The 17668-nt window shown below is 46.9% G+C and overlaps 1 protein-coding gene across 2 annotated transcripts in view; it reads left to right on the plus strand.

Moving 5' to 3' along the window:
• The window catches only part of LOC139060026 (cysteine/serine-rich nuclear protein 3-like), a 138200-nt gene that overhangs the window by 38656 nt on the left and 81876 nt on the right, over positions 1-17668 (plus strand). Inside the window, exon 2 of one of the 2 annotated variants that reach the window (XM_070538729.1) lies at positions 2501-2792. In XM_070538729.1, the coding sequence (XP_070394830.1) occupies positions 2549-2792 (244 nt within the window). In that variant the 5' untranslated portion in view covers positions 2501-2548. The remainder of the gene's footprint in view (positions 1-2500; positions 2793-17668) is intronic. The other variant, XM_070538727.1, reaches the window with a different exon arrangement.

A 17668-nucleotide genomic window follows, 5' to 3' on the forward strand; every position in this document is an offset into this window, starting at 1 on the left:
GTTAATCTTAGCATATGCTGCTGGTACGTCTTGAAAACAGGTGGCTGGCCTACGCTGCTGAGGCACCACACAAAAGCAGGGCGGGGTGCATGATGACAGTTGCCGGCTTGGCAAGGCATATGAGGTTGTAAAGTTTCCCTACTTTCCACTGTGTGAACATGTTCACGTTGTGTTCCTTGTAAAAGCGAATATATAGTCGTAGCAAGAACTGCATTAAAAAATTTCAACGTTTTCCAGCTGAGGGAGAAGCAATCTAGCTATGACATGCCACAGGTAATATCAGATGAGTGACCTTATATGTGTTGGCATTCAGGGGTTAAAAACATTAATTTTCTCAGCTCATATGCATACATGTCACATACTTCGAAGCATGCACCTAATTGGCACCGCCATGATCTGTGCTAGACTGCTGATTGATTGATGTAGTTCCAGTAGTGACACAGCCGCAGTTGGGGCCTCCGAATCAATTTTAACCACCTGGGGTTCTTTGATGTATGCCCAGTGTTTGGTTCGAATCGAAATGCAGCTAAGTATCGAAGTCACAATCTGCTAGCATTTGCAGCTGTATGGTGCGCTCACCCCCACCTGCTTGTAGCACCTTTGCTGCTGCCGCTAGTCACAGCCCAGTGTGTTATCGTGTGCATGAACATGTTGCAGTAGTAATCATGTTCCAAAACGCGCCTTTCAGTCTCTAGTTGCAATGCTTGGCCCAGGTGCCCTCGTAGGTTACCCATGGAATGCCACGTGCCTGTAGCTGCCCATATGCAGCAGGAACATGCCTGTTGGTTGGGAGGACGCAGAGCAGCGCGTGCCATCGCTACTTGTTTCCGAGTAAACTTAGCCTCTCATATGCTTCCCAAACGTTAATTTGCAGCTGCTTCCGTGTGCCGTCGTATGACACAGGCCATATGCGATCCCATGTTGTGCAATCTAATGCATAACTGTGTAGAGAAAACCACAAACACAGAAGGCAGACAAATCTGTGACCCTCTATTTATTATTCTGCTCCATGCGTGACCTCCATACTTCGTCTGCACTCAGGTGATCTTTGTCATTGCCAGCACTGAGTTGTCACCACAGCTCCCCTGCCTGCCACTAAAGACTGAGTCATGCCATTGGACACTTTTGGATGACGCTGGCAATGGGAGTTGTTGGGAATGTGCCATTTCCAACTGCTCATGGAACCGACTTGTACAGGCTGAAACGTGGTTTTGGGTGCCAGGTTCCATAAAAGCAGGTTTCAGATGGTCGATGGAAACAACTCCGTCATGGCCATTAATTTGTAGCATAAAAGTATTTAGTTTAGGCCGTTTAGCACGGACTCGTATGGCCTGTAAACTTTTGCTGTCAACTGTACCTTGCACTGCAAACAATGGCTTTCCAATGCTTTCAGTGTTCAAGTTCATGAGGCCATGATAGAACATTGGAATCTACAGTATTGCCACTCTTTCAATTTTTGCATCGCAGCCATGCATTTCACAACACATGAAAGATATTCATACTTTGTGAAGACATACTTGAGGTAGCAGCCAAAAACAACAGTTGCATGACCAAAATGTAATAAGCCTGCAATCTTCTGAAAGAAGTGGGATGGTCACATGTTGCTGGCCATATAGGTGCTGAGGGAGCATGCTGCAAGTCTGAGGTATATACATTTCATTTACCTCACACTCTGAACTTGACTCTGAATTTGCAACAGATGATTTATTCATTATATTTATTGTACCTTAAACTTATAGGCGTGCACAGATGGCAGTATTTTGTGGGTCTAAATCTTGAAAAGTGACTGAAAGAATACAAACTTTTTGAACTGCAGCATAAATTCTGCTTTCAGAGCAGAATATTGCCGTGTGTGCATTGCTCTGTGCACCTAGTCTTTCACCACTAGAATGTCTTCTCTGTTGCATGCCAAGGGTGCAACAGCGGCCACTGGTTATGCTATTCATAGCACTGTCTGGTGCCATGAGGGCATGGTGTCTACTTCTATGACTTTCCGAGCAGAGGGTTGCCATGTGTGCATTGATTTATTTCTTTGCCAGTGAATAGATTCACAGAATAATCATTATGTTATTGCACTTGTGTTAAATGCAATTGTTGGACCAGAAACTTTGTTCATGTTTCCACCAATTCACTGGTGACACAGGCTTGACTACTTGACTCTATGAATGACATCACTAGTGTAGTGCAATCTCAAAGCTATGTAAGCACCATTGATTGCTCTAAGATGTATTATTGTGCTCAGTGCGAGCTACTATGCATGACCACTTTGCCAGACGCTTTTGCATTGTAGCTCATAGTGATCATGATAGTACAATGATGCATGCATTAATAGCAGACAGGCTCAAGCAGTGGGATTCAATTAGACAATGACTGATCAAGCCTGCCACTATTGTTGTCGCTTAAGTGTTGGTTTGTCTTCTTTGCACAAGTTTTCCTAATAAAGAGCTGCATCTCGAATTTATTATTTGTGCTAATGTTTCTGCTCTGGTTATCATTTCAGTGGTGTTGTCCTGATAGAGTGGTGCTGTTTGTGTCCAGGGGTGCCTCTATGTCTGAAGCCATCCTGGGTCTGGAGTTTGGAAAGCCACAGGCCCCTCCATCCATGAATGGGGGGGACAACCCTGACAACAATGAAGATCAAAGGCCAGAGGAGGCAGATGATGAGGATGGTCCACCCCCGAACAAGCGCAGCAGGCATCGAAAAACCGTCGGCTTTGACAGCGTCACTGTTTACTACTTTCAGCGCATGCAAGGCTTCACATGTGTGCCCAGCCAGGGTGGATCCACACTGGGTGAGCAGCTTAGGTTCTCATGGATGTTTTTGCAGACAGAAAGTCGCTCCGGGCCCAAATATAGTAACAATTTCTTATCAATTGGCCCTTCATTGCTTGCACACCTTTGTGCCATTATCATCACTGGCATGAGACACTCGTTGCTACAGCTGAGAAGGAAATAAGCGAAAATAATTCTTGCAAAATATGGCTCCAGAACATGTTAGTGCCAATGGAAGTGAATCACTGTGCTGTTACTAAGCTTGAAGGGGCACTGCAATACCTTCCCTTCAGCACTGAGAACACACTAGAATGAGTGAGAAGCTCTGCAGTGAAGATACAGTCATACCTTGTTATAACAAAATAATGGATATAATGACGTAAGTGAAATTCCCCTTGAAATTTCCGTATAGGTCTATGCATCTAACGTCTTGTTCTAACAAAATAAAATTGCCCTGCCAATGGATGTAAGTATATATTGAACTAGATTTGTCTGGGAAACTAAAAAATACTCGAGCCTTACACGCCAAATATATCGCTTTCAGCGGGGTTCGACACGCCTTCGGTGCAGAAGTTATAAAAGCTCCAGCGTCCAAGTGTTGAACATGCCGTTGAGCCACGCTGGTCTTTCTTACTGCTGCGCATAAGCATCAGCTCATTATGGCCATTGCACTTTGCTCTCTCACTGCAGTGCTGTGCAGGTTGGTGCAGCTAGGCACGGAGGCTGTCACGTCAGGTGCTATGAAGTCGTATGTTGCGCAGGCCAAATATTATTTTGCTATTTTGTTAAAACTTCATCACATGCGTGGTTGTGTAGCAGTTCTGCAGGATGCAAAGCCGTTTTCTGTGAATGTTTGAAGTTGTGCACCCCATTGGGCATATATTGCAGTAAAAGGCAGTAATGAATCTGTACCACCCCCGCAGCCATAAACAACTCGTGGGGCATCCCGCGGGCCTGCCGTGGACGGATTTTTGTGAGCGCTCACGCCAGGCACAAAGACACTATGGCTGTGCCGAACGTCGTTTAGTGTGTGAGCTCCCTTTTCCCATTACTTTAAATACTGCTTTCCTTCCACACTAGGTCTGCACACCATACTGCTCTCTGCTCCTCTTCCCTCTCCTTTCTCTCTAAAGCTCTTGCCACATCAATTCACTCTTTCTTGAACAGAAATAAACTAAACCTTGTCGCTGAAAAGACATGTGTCCGTCTTGTTCACCACGACTCCACAGATATAATAATCTTGGCTCCCTCTTCATATTCAATATAACTTGTGGACATCCTTGTGGACATCCTTGTGGACATCCAACGACGCCGTCTCATCGACTCCGTGACCCAGCTATCCGTTCCTGGCGTCCCATCATCAGGCACGTCGCCCATAGCGCCCATTTCTGCCATGTTGAACGAACCTTTCGCCGCGCTCCTACGAGAGTTTCCCACTTTGACGCGCCTACCAGACTGGACGCAACTGGTACAACTTGACGTGTGCCATCACATCGTCACCTCCGGCCCACCGGTCTATTTCCGACCCCGGCGTTTGTCCCTGGAGAAACTCAATATCGCTCGCGCGGAGTTCGAACACATGCTGCAACTTGGAATCATCCGCCCTTGCTCCAGTAACTGGGCATCACCACTTCACATGGTGCCTAAGAAGACGGGAGACTGGCGCCCATGCGGCGATTACCGGGCACTAAACAACATCACAGCTCCTAATCGCTACCCTCTACCGAACATTCAGGACTTCACGGTAGCGTTGCACGGTGCGACGATCTTTTCTAAGATCGATCTCGTTTGCGCCTACCATCAACTACCGGTCGCTGAAGAAGACATTCCCAAGACCGCCATCACCACACCCTTCGGTCTTTTCAAATTTCTCTGCATGCCTTTCGGTTTATGGAACGTGGGCCAATCCTTTCAGCGTTTCATCGATTCCGTCACCCGAGGTTTGCCTTTCGTTTTTGCATACATTGCCGACCTGTTGCAAGCTCTTCGGCAGAAGAACATCTTCACCACTTGCGGTTGTTGTTTTCACGCTTTGCCAGTAAAGGAATTGTCATCAACGCCGCCAAGAGTGAATTTGGTCAAACCGAACTCAAGTTCCTCGGTCATATCGTCGACGCTAACTGCATTCGACCAGTGCAGTCCAAGATTCGCGTCATCAAAAATCTTCCCCGACCGACCACACTCACCAAGCTTCGCCAATTTCACAGATTCGTTAATTTCTACCGCGGATTCATTCCCGAGTGTGCACGACTTATGGCTCCACTAGACGCTCTCCTGGTAAACAAACGCAAACAAGTGCTTCAGTGGAGTGAAGAGGCCACCGACGCTTTCACAGGAGTCAAGTCTGCCGTCGATGACGCCACGCTGCTTAGACACCCAAAGCCAGACGCAGCAACTGCCATCATGACCGATGCTTCGAACACTGCCGTTGGTGCCGTTCTGCAGCAATTCATCGACAATGCGTGGCATCCACTCGCTTTTTTCTCGAAGAAACTGAAGCCTGCGCAGTCCTGCTACAGCGTGTTCGGCCGTGAATTACTCGCTGTTTACCTGGCTATCAAGCATTTTCGCCATTTCCTCGAAGGCCGTGCATGCACTGTCTTGACTGACCACAAGCCCCTTGTGCACGCAACGAATCGCTCGGCGTCCTATTATTCGCCCCGTGAGATTCGACACCTTTCCTACATCTCTGAGTTTACAACAACATTCCGCCACATCAAGGGCACCGACAACGTTCCAGCCGACGTTCTGAGTTGTGTCAATGTTGTTTCCATGTTGACATCGGAACCTTTCATCATCGAGGCCGACTTACTCGCCAGTCAACAGCGTGACGACACTGAACTTCCTACACTCCGGAATTCGTCAACGTCCCTGAAATTGGAAGACATCGTTGTGACCCCAGATGGTACATCCGTCGTCTGCGACACTTCTAACAACACACCTAGACCATACATTCCGGCATCCCTTCTCAGACGTCTATTCGAAACCGTACACAACCTGTCGCACCCTGGCATACGCGCGACACAGAACCTTCTTTCCAGTCGTTTCGTTTGGCCCCGGCTAAACGCGCAAGTTCGCGATTGGGTTCGCTGCTGTTTGTCGTGTCAACGTTCGAAGATCCAGCGTCACCCGATTCCGCCTGCCAAGTCTTTTCTTCCACCGGATGCTCGTTTTGACACTGTACACCTCGACCTCATCGGCCCTCTCCCACCTTTGAAAGGTTACTGCTACATACTGACATGCATCGACCGTTATACACGGGGGCCAGAAGCTACACCTATATCTGACATCTCAGCGCCCACTGTTGCAGCAGCTTTCGTGTCTACGTGGATCGCAAGGTTTGGCTGCCCATCCACAATAATCACAGATCGCGGTCGGCCGTTTGACTCAGCACTCTTCAACGAGCTACTCAAACTACTCGGAACGACACGTTTTCGCACAACTGCTTACCACCCGCAGTCCAATGGACTAGTTGAACGTTTTCACTGGCATCTCAAGGCCTCCCTTATGGCACATGAATCGCCGGAGAAGTGGGTCCTACATTTGCCTCTCGTTTTACTTGGCATCAGAGCCGCACTCAAGAGCGACCTAAGTTGCTCCTGTGCTGAGCTAGTTTACGGCACTCACCTACCGTAAAAACCGGAATATAAGTCGAACTTTTTTCAAAAAACCACTGCGAAAAGTCGACGCTCGTCTTATATACCCGACATTGGCGGAAAAACTACGGAAGTCTTGCAACAAAGAGCCGCCTTTGCCATCACCATCAGCAGTAGCGCGGCGTGGCGACATTGTGGCACCGCAAATTTGCATTTACATTGTTGCAAAGTTATATTGGTTAAAGGCTGCTTTTTCACATTTTGTTTCAAAATGAGCGGAAGCTGACGGCAATTCACGGTCGCCTTCAAGAAAAAGGCGATTGAGTGCACGGAAGCCCACGGCAACCTCGCGGCACAGCACAAATTTGGAGTATTCGAAAAGAGCATTCGGTACTGGCGGAGGCAGAAGCAGCAAACCTACAGAAAACGTCATTCCATGGGCGGACCGCAGAACTGGAAGACAAGGTTGTGGAGTTCATCTGAGAGCTGCGTGTAAGATCGCTGCCTCTGACTGCCGAATGCATACGTTTTAAAGTGGTAGAGATCGCCACGCCTCTGGACTGGGCAGCGAGAAGCACTCGTCATCCGACTCTAGTTTGGACGACTCTGATCAAAGGCGTTGCTCTGATTCGGAGTAGCGCTTGCGCACTTCGTGCCCTTCTGCGTACTGTACACCCTGCCAATTTTTAACAGTATTTCGCCACCATCGACCCGCGTGTTTGTCAGCACCTTATCATCACGGCACAGAGAGGCGAAAAAGCAAAAGTAAGTGCACATGTACACAGGCGCTTATCTCGTTTATTTCGCTACTCAGCGCCATAATAAGGTGCTGACGAGCATGCGGGTCAATGGTCGCGCGATACTGTTAAAAATTGGCCGGGTGCACATGTGAGCAGCATTTAAATAAATAATGTCACTATTGTGCATGAGTCGTATTTGTTTCAAGGTAAGGGTGTGTGTCGGTACTTTTGCCATTGAAAAAGATTTTTTTCATTTTTAGAATTCGTTAGTTGGGGGACCGACCTATATTCCGGTCCGACCTATAGGGCGGTTTTTACGGTACGCCTTCCGTGCGATTTCTTTGTCGCCACCCCCAAAACGCTTATGCCATCACCTGCCGAATACGTCGCGGAACTGCAAGCCTTCTTCAGCCAGATATGCCCCGTGCCTACACGTTCACAAGAAGCAAGGTCCCCATACGTTTCTCCCGCACTCACCTCTGCTACCCACATTTTCGTGCGTGACTGTGCCGTGCGGAAGCCTTTGCAACCGCACTACTTCGGGCCATATTGTGTTCTAGAGCGTCGTCCGACGACGTTTGTTGTGAATGTCAATGGCCGATCAGACACGATTGCCCTGGAACGTCTCAAACCCGCCTACATCGAAACACCCGCGCCATCAGCTCCACCAGTATGCGACGCGATCTTGCTGCATCCTTCATCGCCCCCTGTGCACGGGACACCCAAGACCAACGCCAAGAGACGCCGCGTCACATGGGCTTTCCATCATTCGTCGAACTTTCCTCATCTCTAGGGGGGAGCCCTCTGTAGCGACAGCAGCATCAGCGTCGCACGAGAGATGACGTAGACGCTCGCGTCTACACGAGGCTCGAGCAGCTGGCACGCTCCGGCACGGGCTAGCGTTCCGAAGGAGATCATTAAAAGAATGCTACGCTAAGAGATTGAGTGTCGGTTCTTCCTCTTCTGCGAGAGCCCGAGACTTGACCGGTCTACGTGGTCGTTCGTCGCCACAATGGTTTTGCTTTATTCTAAAGGAAAGTTTTGAAAGGTACCCAATATGATTGAAGGTATAAAGAAGAGTGCAATGTTTGCCCATTCCGCCTCAAAACAGCATTTCCTCTTAGCAGCACAGATAGCGATGCCCTGCCTCTAGTGCTCCTTTCTTACTTTCTGCGGTGCCCTGATGGCGTCTGACCTAGGTACACGAGAGTGACCAAGGAGCAGTGACTGCACCAGTGGCTTTCTGTTTGCTATACTAGATGTAGATGATTGGAGGGGGTGTGCATGAGGGCTCATGGTCACAAACAATTGCCCAGTGCACAGCAAGGGGGGGGGGGAGGTGTCTTGGCATCATAGATGGGAGCGTAAGAGAGGGGATGCCGTGAGCGATCTTTTAATGTGTCTCTGCTGCATGGTAATATCCGGCTTTCCATGTTCATGACAGTATTTACTGTGTTGAAGGTGTGTTGCAGTGCGCCTTCAGTTTTCTGGTTTTGAAACCTCAAAAAAAAGGGGCACAGACATACTACTATCATTCTTGATGTAATAGTTCTGTGGAAACCTGCAAGGTGGAAGGAAGTAATTAAAAAGGAAAAATCAGACATCCACCCAAACATAGCTAAGTGCTACAAAGGACTATTTACTATCATTCTTGCACACACTTGTGCTTCTTGCTTTTCTATGATCTGATGTTTGCCTCACGATTGCGTTTTGAGGACCTGCTTCAGGTGCCTGCTATGGTGACTAGCATCTGCTAGTAGAGGGGCTGATGTGTTCAACTGTGGCGAGCATAGAAAATTGAACAGCACAAACCACATGGGACATTGAAAGAAGGTGCAACATGTGCTGCTGCACTTCATGAGTCAGCGCTTGTTGCAGCTATCTGAGTAACCGACACTTATAAGTAGTAGTGCTGTTTCCCATGCAGCATAGTTTGGAGCATAGGTTGCAGGAATTGGGTACAGCCAAACTTTAATTTAACACGGTCAGTAGGAGCTGAAAATTATTTCATTAAGTCGAGAAGTTCAATTAACAAAAATTTAAACACTTGTGCAAAGAAAATTTAATTCAAGAGCAAAAAAATTTTTAATTTTTGCCTGTATATGGACTTATTGTCAAAGAGCTAAGCTTGGAGCTAGTTGGTTGTACATGTTGAATGATTGCAGCATGCTACTGTGAACGATTTGGGCACAGAGAAAGGACGGCACTGGACAGGCAAAAACTAACTGTTTATTTCATGCAATCCTTGAGTATATATGAGCTGGTATCAGCAAGTCAATACATGGCACACATAAAAATTACAGGACATTCACTAAAGAACATAGACAGGAGAGGATCCATTCTGCGTCTCTACTCATATGCATGTTACTGATACCAACTATCGTCTTTTTCCCCAAATAAATGGGACCCCATCCTCCGTGAGTTGAATTGATAGCACACTGTTGCACATGTCGTCACCAATCTGCCACTTTGTGAAGGCTTCAATAATTTCCTTTTCTCTTGTGTCTCTTGATTGGGAAATTATACTTGTGCACTCAAAATTTGGTTTGCACTTGCATGTGCTGCAATGTATAGCTATGTTTCCAGTATGGCTGATTTGCTTACAGTTATGATTGATTATGTTGGCGCAGGCGTGTGTTAACGCATCTGACCGACAGCACAGGCATGGCATGGCACGCATATGTAAGTGTGTGCGTCCTGGCTCTCTGCGCAAAGTGCACCTAACGTAGAGGTGGAAGATTAGGAACCTGTGGACATTATGGACATTTTTGAAATTTTTGGACAGGAAAGTAAAAGCCATGCACTTTCAGAATACGTGACCAGGGGTGATAAATGCTTTTTTAAGCTACAACTTGGAACACTATAAGTTAATAAAGAGAGTAGCATAGTCAAGCATGCTGAACAGTTGCAAAAAGTCCTGTGGCCGTGCTGTGGCTTGTAGTTTAATGAACCAGATTGATAGACTGAAAAAAAGTGGGTACCCTGATGCCTTGATTGCATCCTTGGCTGAAAAGCTCTTAAAGAAAGTAAATAACAAACAGAATGCAGATAACGTTTCCAAGCAAAAACAAAAAAGTGGCCTGTCAAAATACCATATGCTCGTATAAAGCCAACAGACAATTAAGCCAAGGAAAGCATTGGGGAAGTTAACTGTAGCTGAAATTGAAATGTAGAAAATAATAAAGAGAAATGAAAGTGGACGAAAAGATAATGTGTCGCCGGTGGGAGCCTAACCCATATATTCCCTTTCTTTAGCTGTAATTGAAATTGAAATGTAGAAAATAATAGTAATAGTAGAAAATAATAATAATAATAATAATAATAATAATAAGTCCCCGATGGCTTCCTTGGCTTCAGTGTCTGTTGGCTTTATATGGTCATGATTAACAAAATCGAGCCCCTCGGTTCCCCTCCTTCTCTTGTTTGTTCAATGCCAGGGTCACGAATTTGGCAGCCTTAATGTGATTAGGTAGCATTTGAGGATTTATTTGCCATGCGCCTGCTCTCCTAAGGTCACGTGTTACGTGACGCCATTGGGCAAAAAAGGATGTTCGACAACTGTTCACTTTGGCTCTAAGTGGCGCTGGCTAACACTCCTACTAAACATAAATACCCAGTTAGTGGACGAATTCGGGGCCATCGCCATAGCACAATTGGTAGTGCATTGCACGTGTAATGTGGAGGTTCTGGGTTCCACTGGCGACACATTATTTTTTCATACAGTTAGATTTCCCATTTCTTTATTATTTTCTACATTTCAATTTCAACCATAGCTAATTTCCTCAATGCTTTCCTTGATTTCATTGTCTGTTGGCTTTATATGGTCATGATTAACAAAAGTGAGCACCTCAGTTCCCCTTCTTCTCTTGCATATGTTCATAATGTGTCTCATGGGCTAAAAAAGATCGCAAACAGACAGAATTCCTATGGTTTTCATGGCACCTAACAAATGAATTGTCCTTTGTCATGGAGTTAACAACGACAACCAGAAATCTAACCATGAAGAGCCCAATGTGAAGCACGTTAAACGATTTGGGGCATTCAATAAAGAAATTTAGTGTGTACCACTCTCCTGTGGTAACCAATACATTAGACAGACCAGGAGTTGCATCAACATGTGCCCGTGCCAGCATAATCATAACTGTAAGCAAATCAACCATCCCGGAAACGTAGCTACACATTGCAGTGACTGCAGGTCCAAACCAAATTTTGAGTGTGCAAGCATCGTTGCTCGATCAAAAGACACAAGAGAAAGGAAAATTATCAAAGCCTTCACAATATGGCAGATTGGTGACATGTGAATCAGTGTGCCATCAATTCAACTGACTGAGGATGGGGTTGCGTTTATTCGGGGAAAAAGACGATGGAAGGTATTGTAGTGCAGGACCCGAGCCCGGCTGAAAATCAGCAGAAAGAAGTGAGTGATGCGTCCCTGAAGAACAAGCAACAGCTGACTTTATTTTTGTGTTTGTTCAGCCTCTATGGCTCAGTTGCACAACCTCGCACCACTTCCCTTTCCCGCACACTCCACGATAATATTTTATCGAGTCAAAAGGGGAAAGGGTGTCTGGCTGCTGCTGTGCAACCGTGAGGCCGCCACATCACTTCCCCTCCTAGTGAGTTAGTGAGCATTCATAGGACGATTTAAATTGTTCACAAGTCCATACGATGGGGCGCGCGCGCTGGAGACTCGTCCACCGCGTGTCCTTGTGACTTGGTGTGTTTGGACGAGTAGAGCCTTGGAGGGTTGTCTCAGAGATGACAGCGCATGTGAAACGGTGTCTGCTTCTTCAATGTGCGCTGGCTTCAGCCGATCGAGTGATACCACTTCGTGACGACCGTGTGCGTCGATAGTGAACTGCTTCTCACCTTGACGCAGCTCTAGGAATGGCCTGTTATACGGTGGTTGGAGTGGCCGATGAACTGCGTCATGGCCCTCAAACACGTGTGTGCACAAAGCGAGTTCTGATGGTACGTACACCGTGCGTGGCGCTGCCCGTCGCGGTGGCGTAGTGCGAAGGTTTTCCGTTATGTCTCGTAGCCTAAGTGCGTAGGCTGCGGTGGCTATACAGCCGTCTTGCGGGCTGCCCGTGAAGAATTCTCCTGGAAGGCGCAATGTCGTTCCGTAGACCAGTTTGGCTGCGCTGCAGCCGATGTCTGTCTTGACAGCTGTCCGGATTTTCAATAGGATGAGTGGTAGTGCCTCCATCCAGCTGCGCTCTTCTGTTGTGGAGAGCGCAGACGAGCTGGCGGTAGAAAAGCTCTACCATGCTGTTGCTAATCGGGTGGTAGCATACCTGCCAACCCTCCTGATTCGCCCGGGACACTCCTGATTTTTTACTGAACTTTCCGATTGTACGATCACTGTCTTATATCTCCCGAAAAGTGGTCTCTGTTTGCACAATGTTTTTTGCGAAACCGGCACTGCCAAATTTAAAGCCACATCGTAATCGGCAGCATCACCAACAACGGCCGCACTAGCACCATCGGTATCATCGACTAAGCAGCCGACTACGGTGCCTAGTAAGCTGACCAAAGCCAGAGCCAATGTAGCTCTTGCATTTCATGCAGGCCTTCCTCCACGGTGCATCTTGTTGCTGCTGCTTGCAAGGCGTTGCTGCTTGTGTGTATGTTAGTGTTGGCCAGGCTGTGTGTATGCGGTGCACCGTGTAAAGTTACAATCCTCGTGTGCTTGATGCCATGGCATGCACTATCAAAGCCCAAGAAAAGGTATTTGCAGAAGTTTTGGCGAACTCTGAAACGCAACTCGGAAGAATGCGGAGGTGGCCAACCTGAAATTTATTTCACAGGCATCTTTCTCGAGTCTTCGTTTTTTTATTCAGAGGTGTCACCATCATGGCAGTGGCAGCTCGTGGAATGTGACATGTCGTTTATAGAAGTCAGTAAGCGGGCTCCTGAGATGTATATTCGAATGCACTTCCTTGAACTTCGGTCGAAGTACTGCTGCCCGGAGTATTACAGCAATGCATCTAAGTCACAAGCCAGCGTCTCTTATGCAGCAGTTGGTCCGTCCTTCTCTGTCTCTGGCATCTTGCATGCGCAGACAAGTATCCTTACGGCTGAGGAATATGCATTATTATCGGCTGTGAAACACATAAAACAACTAAAACTCGGAAAGTCAATTATATATACCGACTCTCTGAGCGTTGTTAAGGTGTTAGTATTGCTTAAAAAGCACAAAAACCCTGTAATTTATTTATTTATTTATTTATTTATTTATTTAGTCATACTGTTAACCCTCACTTGAGGGTCGTTACAGGGAGGGTCAGTAATACATAGAACAAATATTGAAGATCATTTGTAGTAGAACATTTGTAGAAAAAGAACACACAGCTACATGCAAGGAACAAATATAAGCTATACAGTGTGAGCGAAATACTTGTCAAGGCCAACCTCAAAATCACTCATAGCATTTTTTTGTACCACATCATTCGGTAATTCATTCCACATTTTAATAGCGTCAGGAAAGAAAGAAAAGCGGAATAAGTCTGTTCGAGCTAATATTGGTTGCACGAATGTACTGCGTGTTGTTCGTGGTAGCCTTTTGTGAAAGAGCGTCAGATAATCATCCTTGTTTATTTTCACATCTGCGTGTAGTATTTGAAAAAGCAATTTCAATCGCTGCTTCTGCCTTCTTTAATCTTTATATATATCTTTATATAATCTTTATAATCTTTATATAATCTTTATAATCTTTATACGCTCTTGTGCGCTGTTTATGCATGTAATCAATGTGTCATTATATGCTGAGTGCCAGGGCACAGAGGCATTGAGTAATGTGCTCGCTGACGAAATCGCCACATCCACAGCAAAAAAAAAATTTGAACTGTTCCATAGCTGTCTCCGCCATAGATTTGAGACCTTTTACTCTGAAAAAATTAAGAGATTATTGGCAACGCTTGTAGGACTCGCAAACCTCGAATAAACTTCACTTATTCAGGCCACATTTAGGCACCTTCCCATCTATAGTAGCATTACGAGAGACTGATGTCGCATTCTGTTGTCTAAGAATAGGGCAAGCATACAGTACACACAACTTCTTGCTGACTGGTGAGGAAGCCCCCGCAGGGGCGTCTGCGTCAGCAGGCGTTTGGTGTGTTGCGACACCACGTACCCGAGCACACGAGGGTTGGACCCTCCCGCGTGTAGCCGTGCGCGGCTTAGCCATGTCTGGGGAAAGGGGGATCCTGGAGGTTGAGCCGATGCTGGGTGTTTGGACCTTTAAGGCAGAGGCAACACACCTCTTTGGCCTCGGCTTCACATAGACGGCACCTTCAGACTGACCCTCTTGAAGGAAATCGGCAGTCGCCTTTTCCTGTCCTCCTCTCCAATCTTCGTCTTTCTCTCCCACTTTTCCATCTTTCCTGTCTTTTCTTCACGTCTTATTACCTCCGTATTTCCTGGCGGCAAGGGTTAACCGTGTGTAATATATCCTGATATATATTAGCTTATAGCGGCGATGCATGGCTGGCGTCTGCAGGTATTCTTCCAACCTTGTAGCGTCCCCTTGTTGGGCTCGGTGGTGGGTGGCCACCATCGCCGCCGAATTTCCCTGCTCTATATGGCAAATAACTTTCCACCATTACCTGATCGCTCCCTCAAGAGGGGGCGCACCGATGAAACTTTCACGTTTTTCATGCAAACAAAGCTATCTGTTCCTAAATACCACGTTGTACATAGTCGGAACGATAGCAAAACAGTCAGAATGATCTCACCATTTGTTGTAGCAAAATGCCTCACGGAAGCAATTGGCCCAGGCTATAAAGTAATGAAGTTGGGAAGTGGTGATCTTCTTCTCGAACTTCGCGACAAAGCGCAATATGACAAGCTCTCGAAACTTGTAGCATTTGGGGAAATTCCAGTCTCAGTGGGCCCATACAGATCCATGAACACAATGCGCGGGGTCGTCTCGGAAGATGACCTTCTCGAACTGAGTGAAAGCGAACTACTAGAAGGATGCCAAGACCAGAAGGTAGTAAAAGTGCAAAGAATAACATTAAGGCGAGATGACAAACAAATACCGACCAAACACATAATCATTACTTTCGGAACCGGCAACCTGCCCGAAACAATAGAAACCGGCTACTACAAGCTTCGTGTTAGACCATACATCTCAAATCAGCGTCGATGCTTCAAGTGTCAGCGTTTTGGGCATAGGTCGCAAACCTGCAGAGGGCGTGATACTTGTGCTAAGTGTAGTTCTTCTGAACACGCTTCTGACATCTGTACTTCACCAAACCACTGTGCCAACTGCAAAGGAGATCACCCATCCTACTCGTGATCGTGCCCCTCGGGGAAGAAAGAGAAACAAATCATAGAACTGAAAGTTAAACTAAATCTATCTTTTGAAGAGGCACGTAAACGTTTCGCTCTCCACAATCAGTCTAGTCCTTCCTACACCGATGTGGCGCGCCGGGGGGCAGCGCTACATCTTTAGGCGGCCGCGCTACATCTTTAGGTGGCCGCGCAAGTCACACAGAGTGTGACGGCGGTTACGCCATCAGCCCCCTTGGCGGGAGCAGCCACGGCTCTTCCGCCCCCTACGACGAAGGGCCAGCAGACCTCCGAGCCTGCCGGTCCCAGGGCCACTGCTCGTGCAGACAGGCCCGGAAAACACCAGCGCGTGCCCACTGAGCAGGCATCATTCAGCACCTCTGACGAGGCGATGGATGTAACAAAAACTTCTCTGGCGTCTCAGACGCCAAAGGAATGGCGTTGCTCCCTGGAGCGCGCCAACGAAAAAGAAATACCCTGCATCAAGGGGCCTGGAAAGGTCCCTTGAGCCAACCTAAGTGATATCTCTTGACACACAGCACATAAACACAAACAATATGGATACACAAATATTACACTGGAACGTGAGAGGTTTGATCCACAACCTCGACGATGTCAAAGAACTCTTACACAAATACAATCCAAAGGTGCTGTGTGTTCAGGAGACACATCTGAAACCTACGCAAACAAACTTTCTTAGGCAATACGCTATTTTCCGGAAAGACCGAGATGATGCTGTTGCATCGTCCGGTGGGGTAGCAATAATAGTCGACAGAGGCGTTGCTTGTCGGCAACTGCAACTCCAAACTCCTCTTGAGGCAGTTGCTATTGAAGCAGTTCTATTCAATAAACTAGTTACCATCACGTCTGTATACATCCCCCCAAGATATCAACACTCTAGCACAACGTTTCAAAGCTTTATTGATGAGCTGCATCACCCTTACATAGTCGTCGGTGATCTAAACGCGCATAGCACAATGTGATGCGAGAGGACGGCTTGTAGGAAACATCCTATTCTCTTCAAGTTCCTGCTTGCTGAACAAGAAAAAGCCAACATTTTACAGCTCTACACACAAAACATTTTCTTCAATAGATCTAAGCATAGCGTCTAGTACAATTGTGCCATATCTCCAGTGGGATGTCATTAATAACCCTTATGGCAGTGATCACTTGCCCATCGTCCTAAACCTTAAAGAACAGAGTGAGTGTCCTGCACATGTTCCTCGATGGAAAGTTGATTCAGCCGACTGGACGAAGTTTCGTGAACTAACGCAGCTGCCCTGAAATGATATCTGTGAACTTATCCTAGACGACACAGTAGCATACATAACAGTGTTCATTATTGATGCTGCATCAGTATGTATCCCCCAAACAAAAGGGTCGCCCTCGAAACGACGTATTCCATTGTGGAATGAGGAGTGTAGGGAAGCCACGAAAAAGCAAAACAAGGCTTGGAATCTCCTCCGTAACTCACCAACCACAGAGAATCTAATTAATTTCAAGGCGTCGCAAGGTAGAAGAACGCGCCGCAGCGCTAAACGGGAAAGTTGGAAAAACTACATAAGCAGCATCAATTCATATACAGCCGACTCCCGTTAATACGAAGTTCACGGGGACCGCAAAAAACTTCGAATTAAGCGAACTTCCAATTAAGCACAAAACACAAAAAACAGCACTTTATTTGTGGCGAAATCGAGTATTTTCTCGATCGAGTAAGAAAAATAGTCGGTCATCTTGCTTTGCTTCTTCTTGCCGAATCGCGCTGCTGAAAGCAAGTTCTGCAGGCTGTAGATGTGGCAGAACGCTTCTTCTGTGTTACCTTCAGCGGGAAAGAAGCGCTCCGCGAGAGCAAGGCCCGCAGCTACATCGGCAGCCTTAGGTTGCGGCTCGCCTTCAACGTCATCGTCGCTTTCTTGGGTCGCTTCCGGGGGCCGAATAATCTCTACAATTTCGCTATTTGTCAGCGCACCGCACGTTTTGACCGCCTTGTCTTCGGCGACGTAATCTTCAAAATTGACGTCCCCGAGAGCATCACCAAAATCAGTGCCGTCAAGCTCGCTTGTTGACGCTTGCTCCGCTGAAATTTCAGAGGCATCCTCCGAAGAAGCTGCCACAAAACCGCAAGCCCTGAAGCAGTTTGCGATTGTTTCTTGCTTCACACGATCCCATGCTCGCGCCAACATGTGGATGGCACTAAGCAGGCTCACCTTGTACTTTGTGGAGCTATCCATACATAAAATCATGCGCTCGAGGAGGTGCCGTCTG

The sequence above is a fragment of the Dermacentor albipictus genome, chromosome 1 (genome assembly GCF_038994185.2).
Source record: "Dermacentor albipictus isolate Rhodes 1998 colony chromosome 1, USDA_Dalb.pri_finalv2, whole genome shotgun sequence".
Lineage (NCBI taxonomy): Eukaryota > Metazoa > Arthropoda > Arachnida > Ixodida > Ixodidae > Dermacentor > Dermacentor albipictus.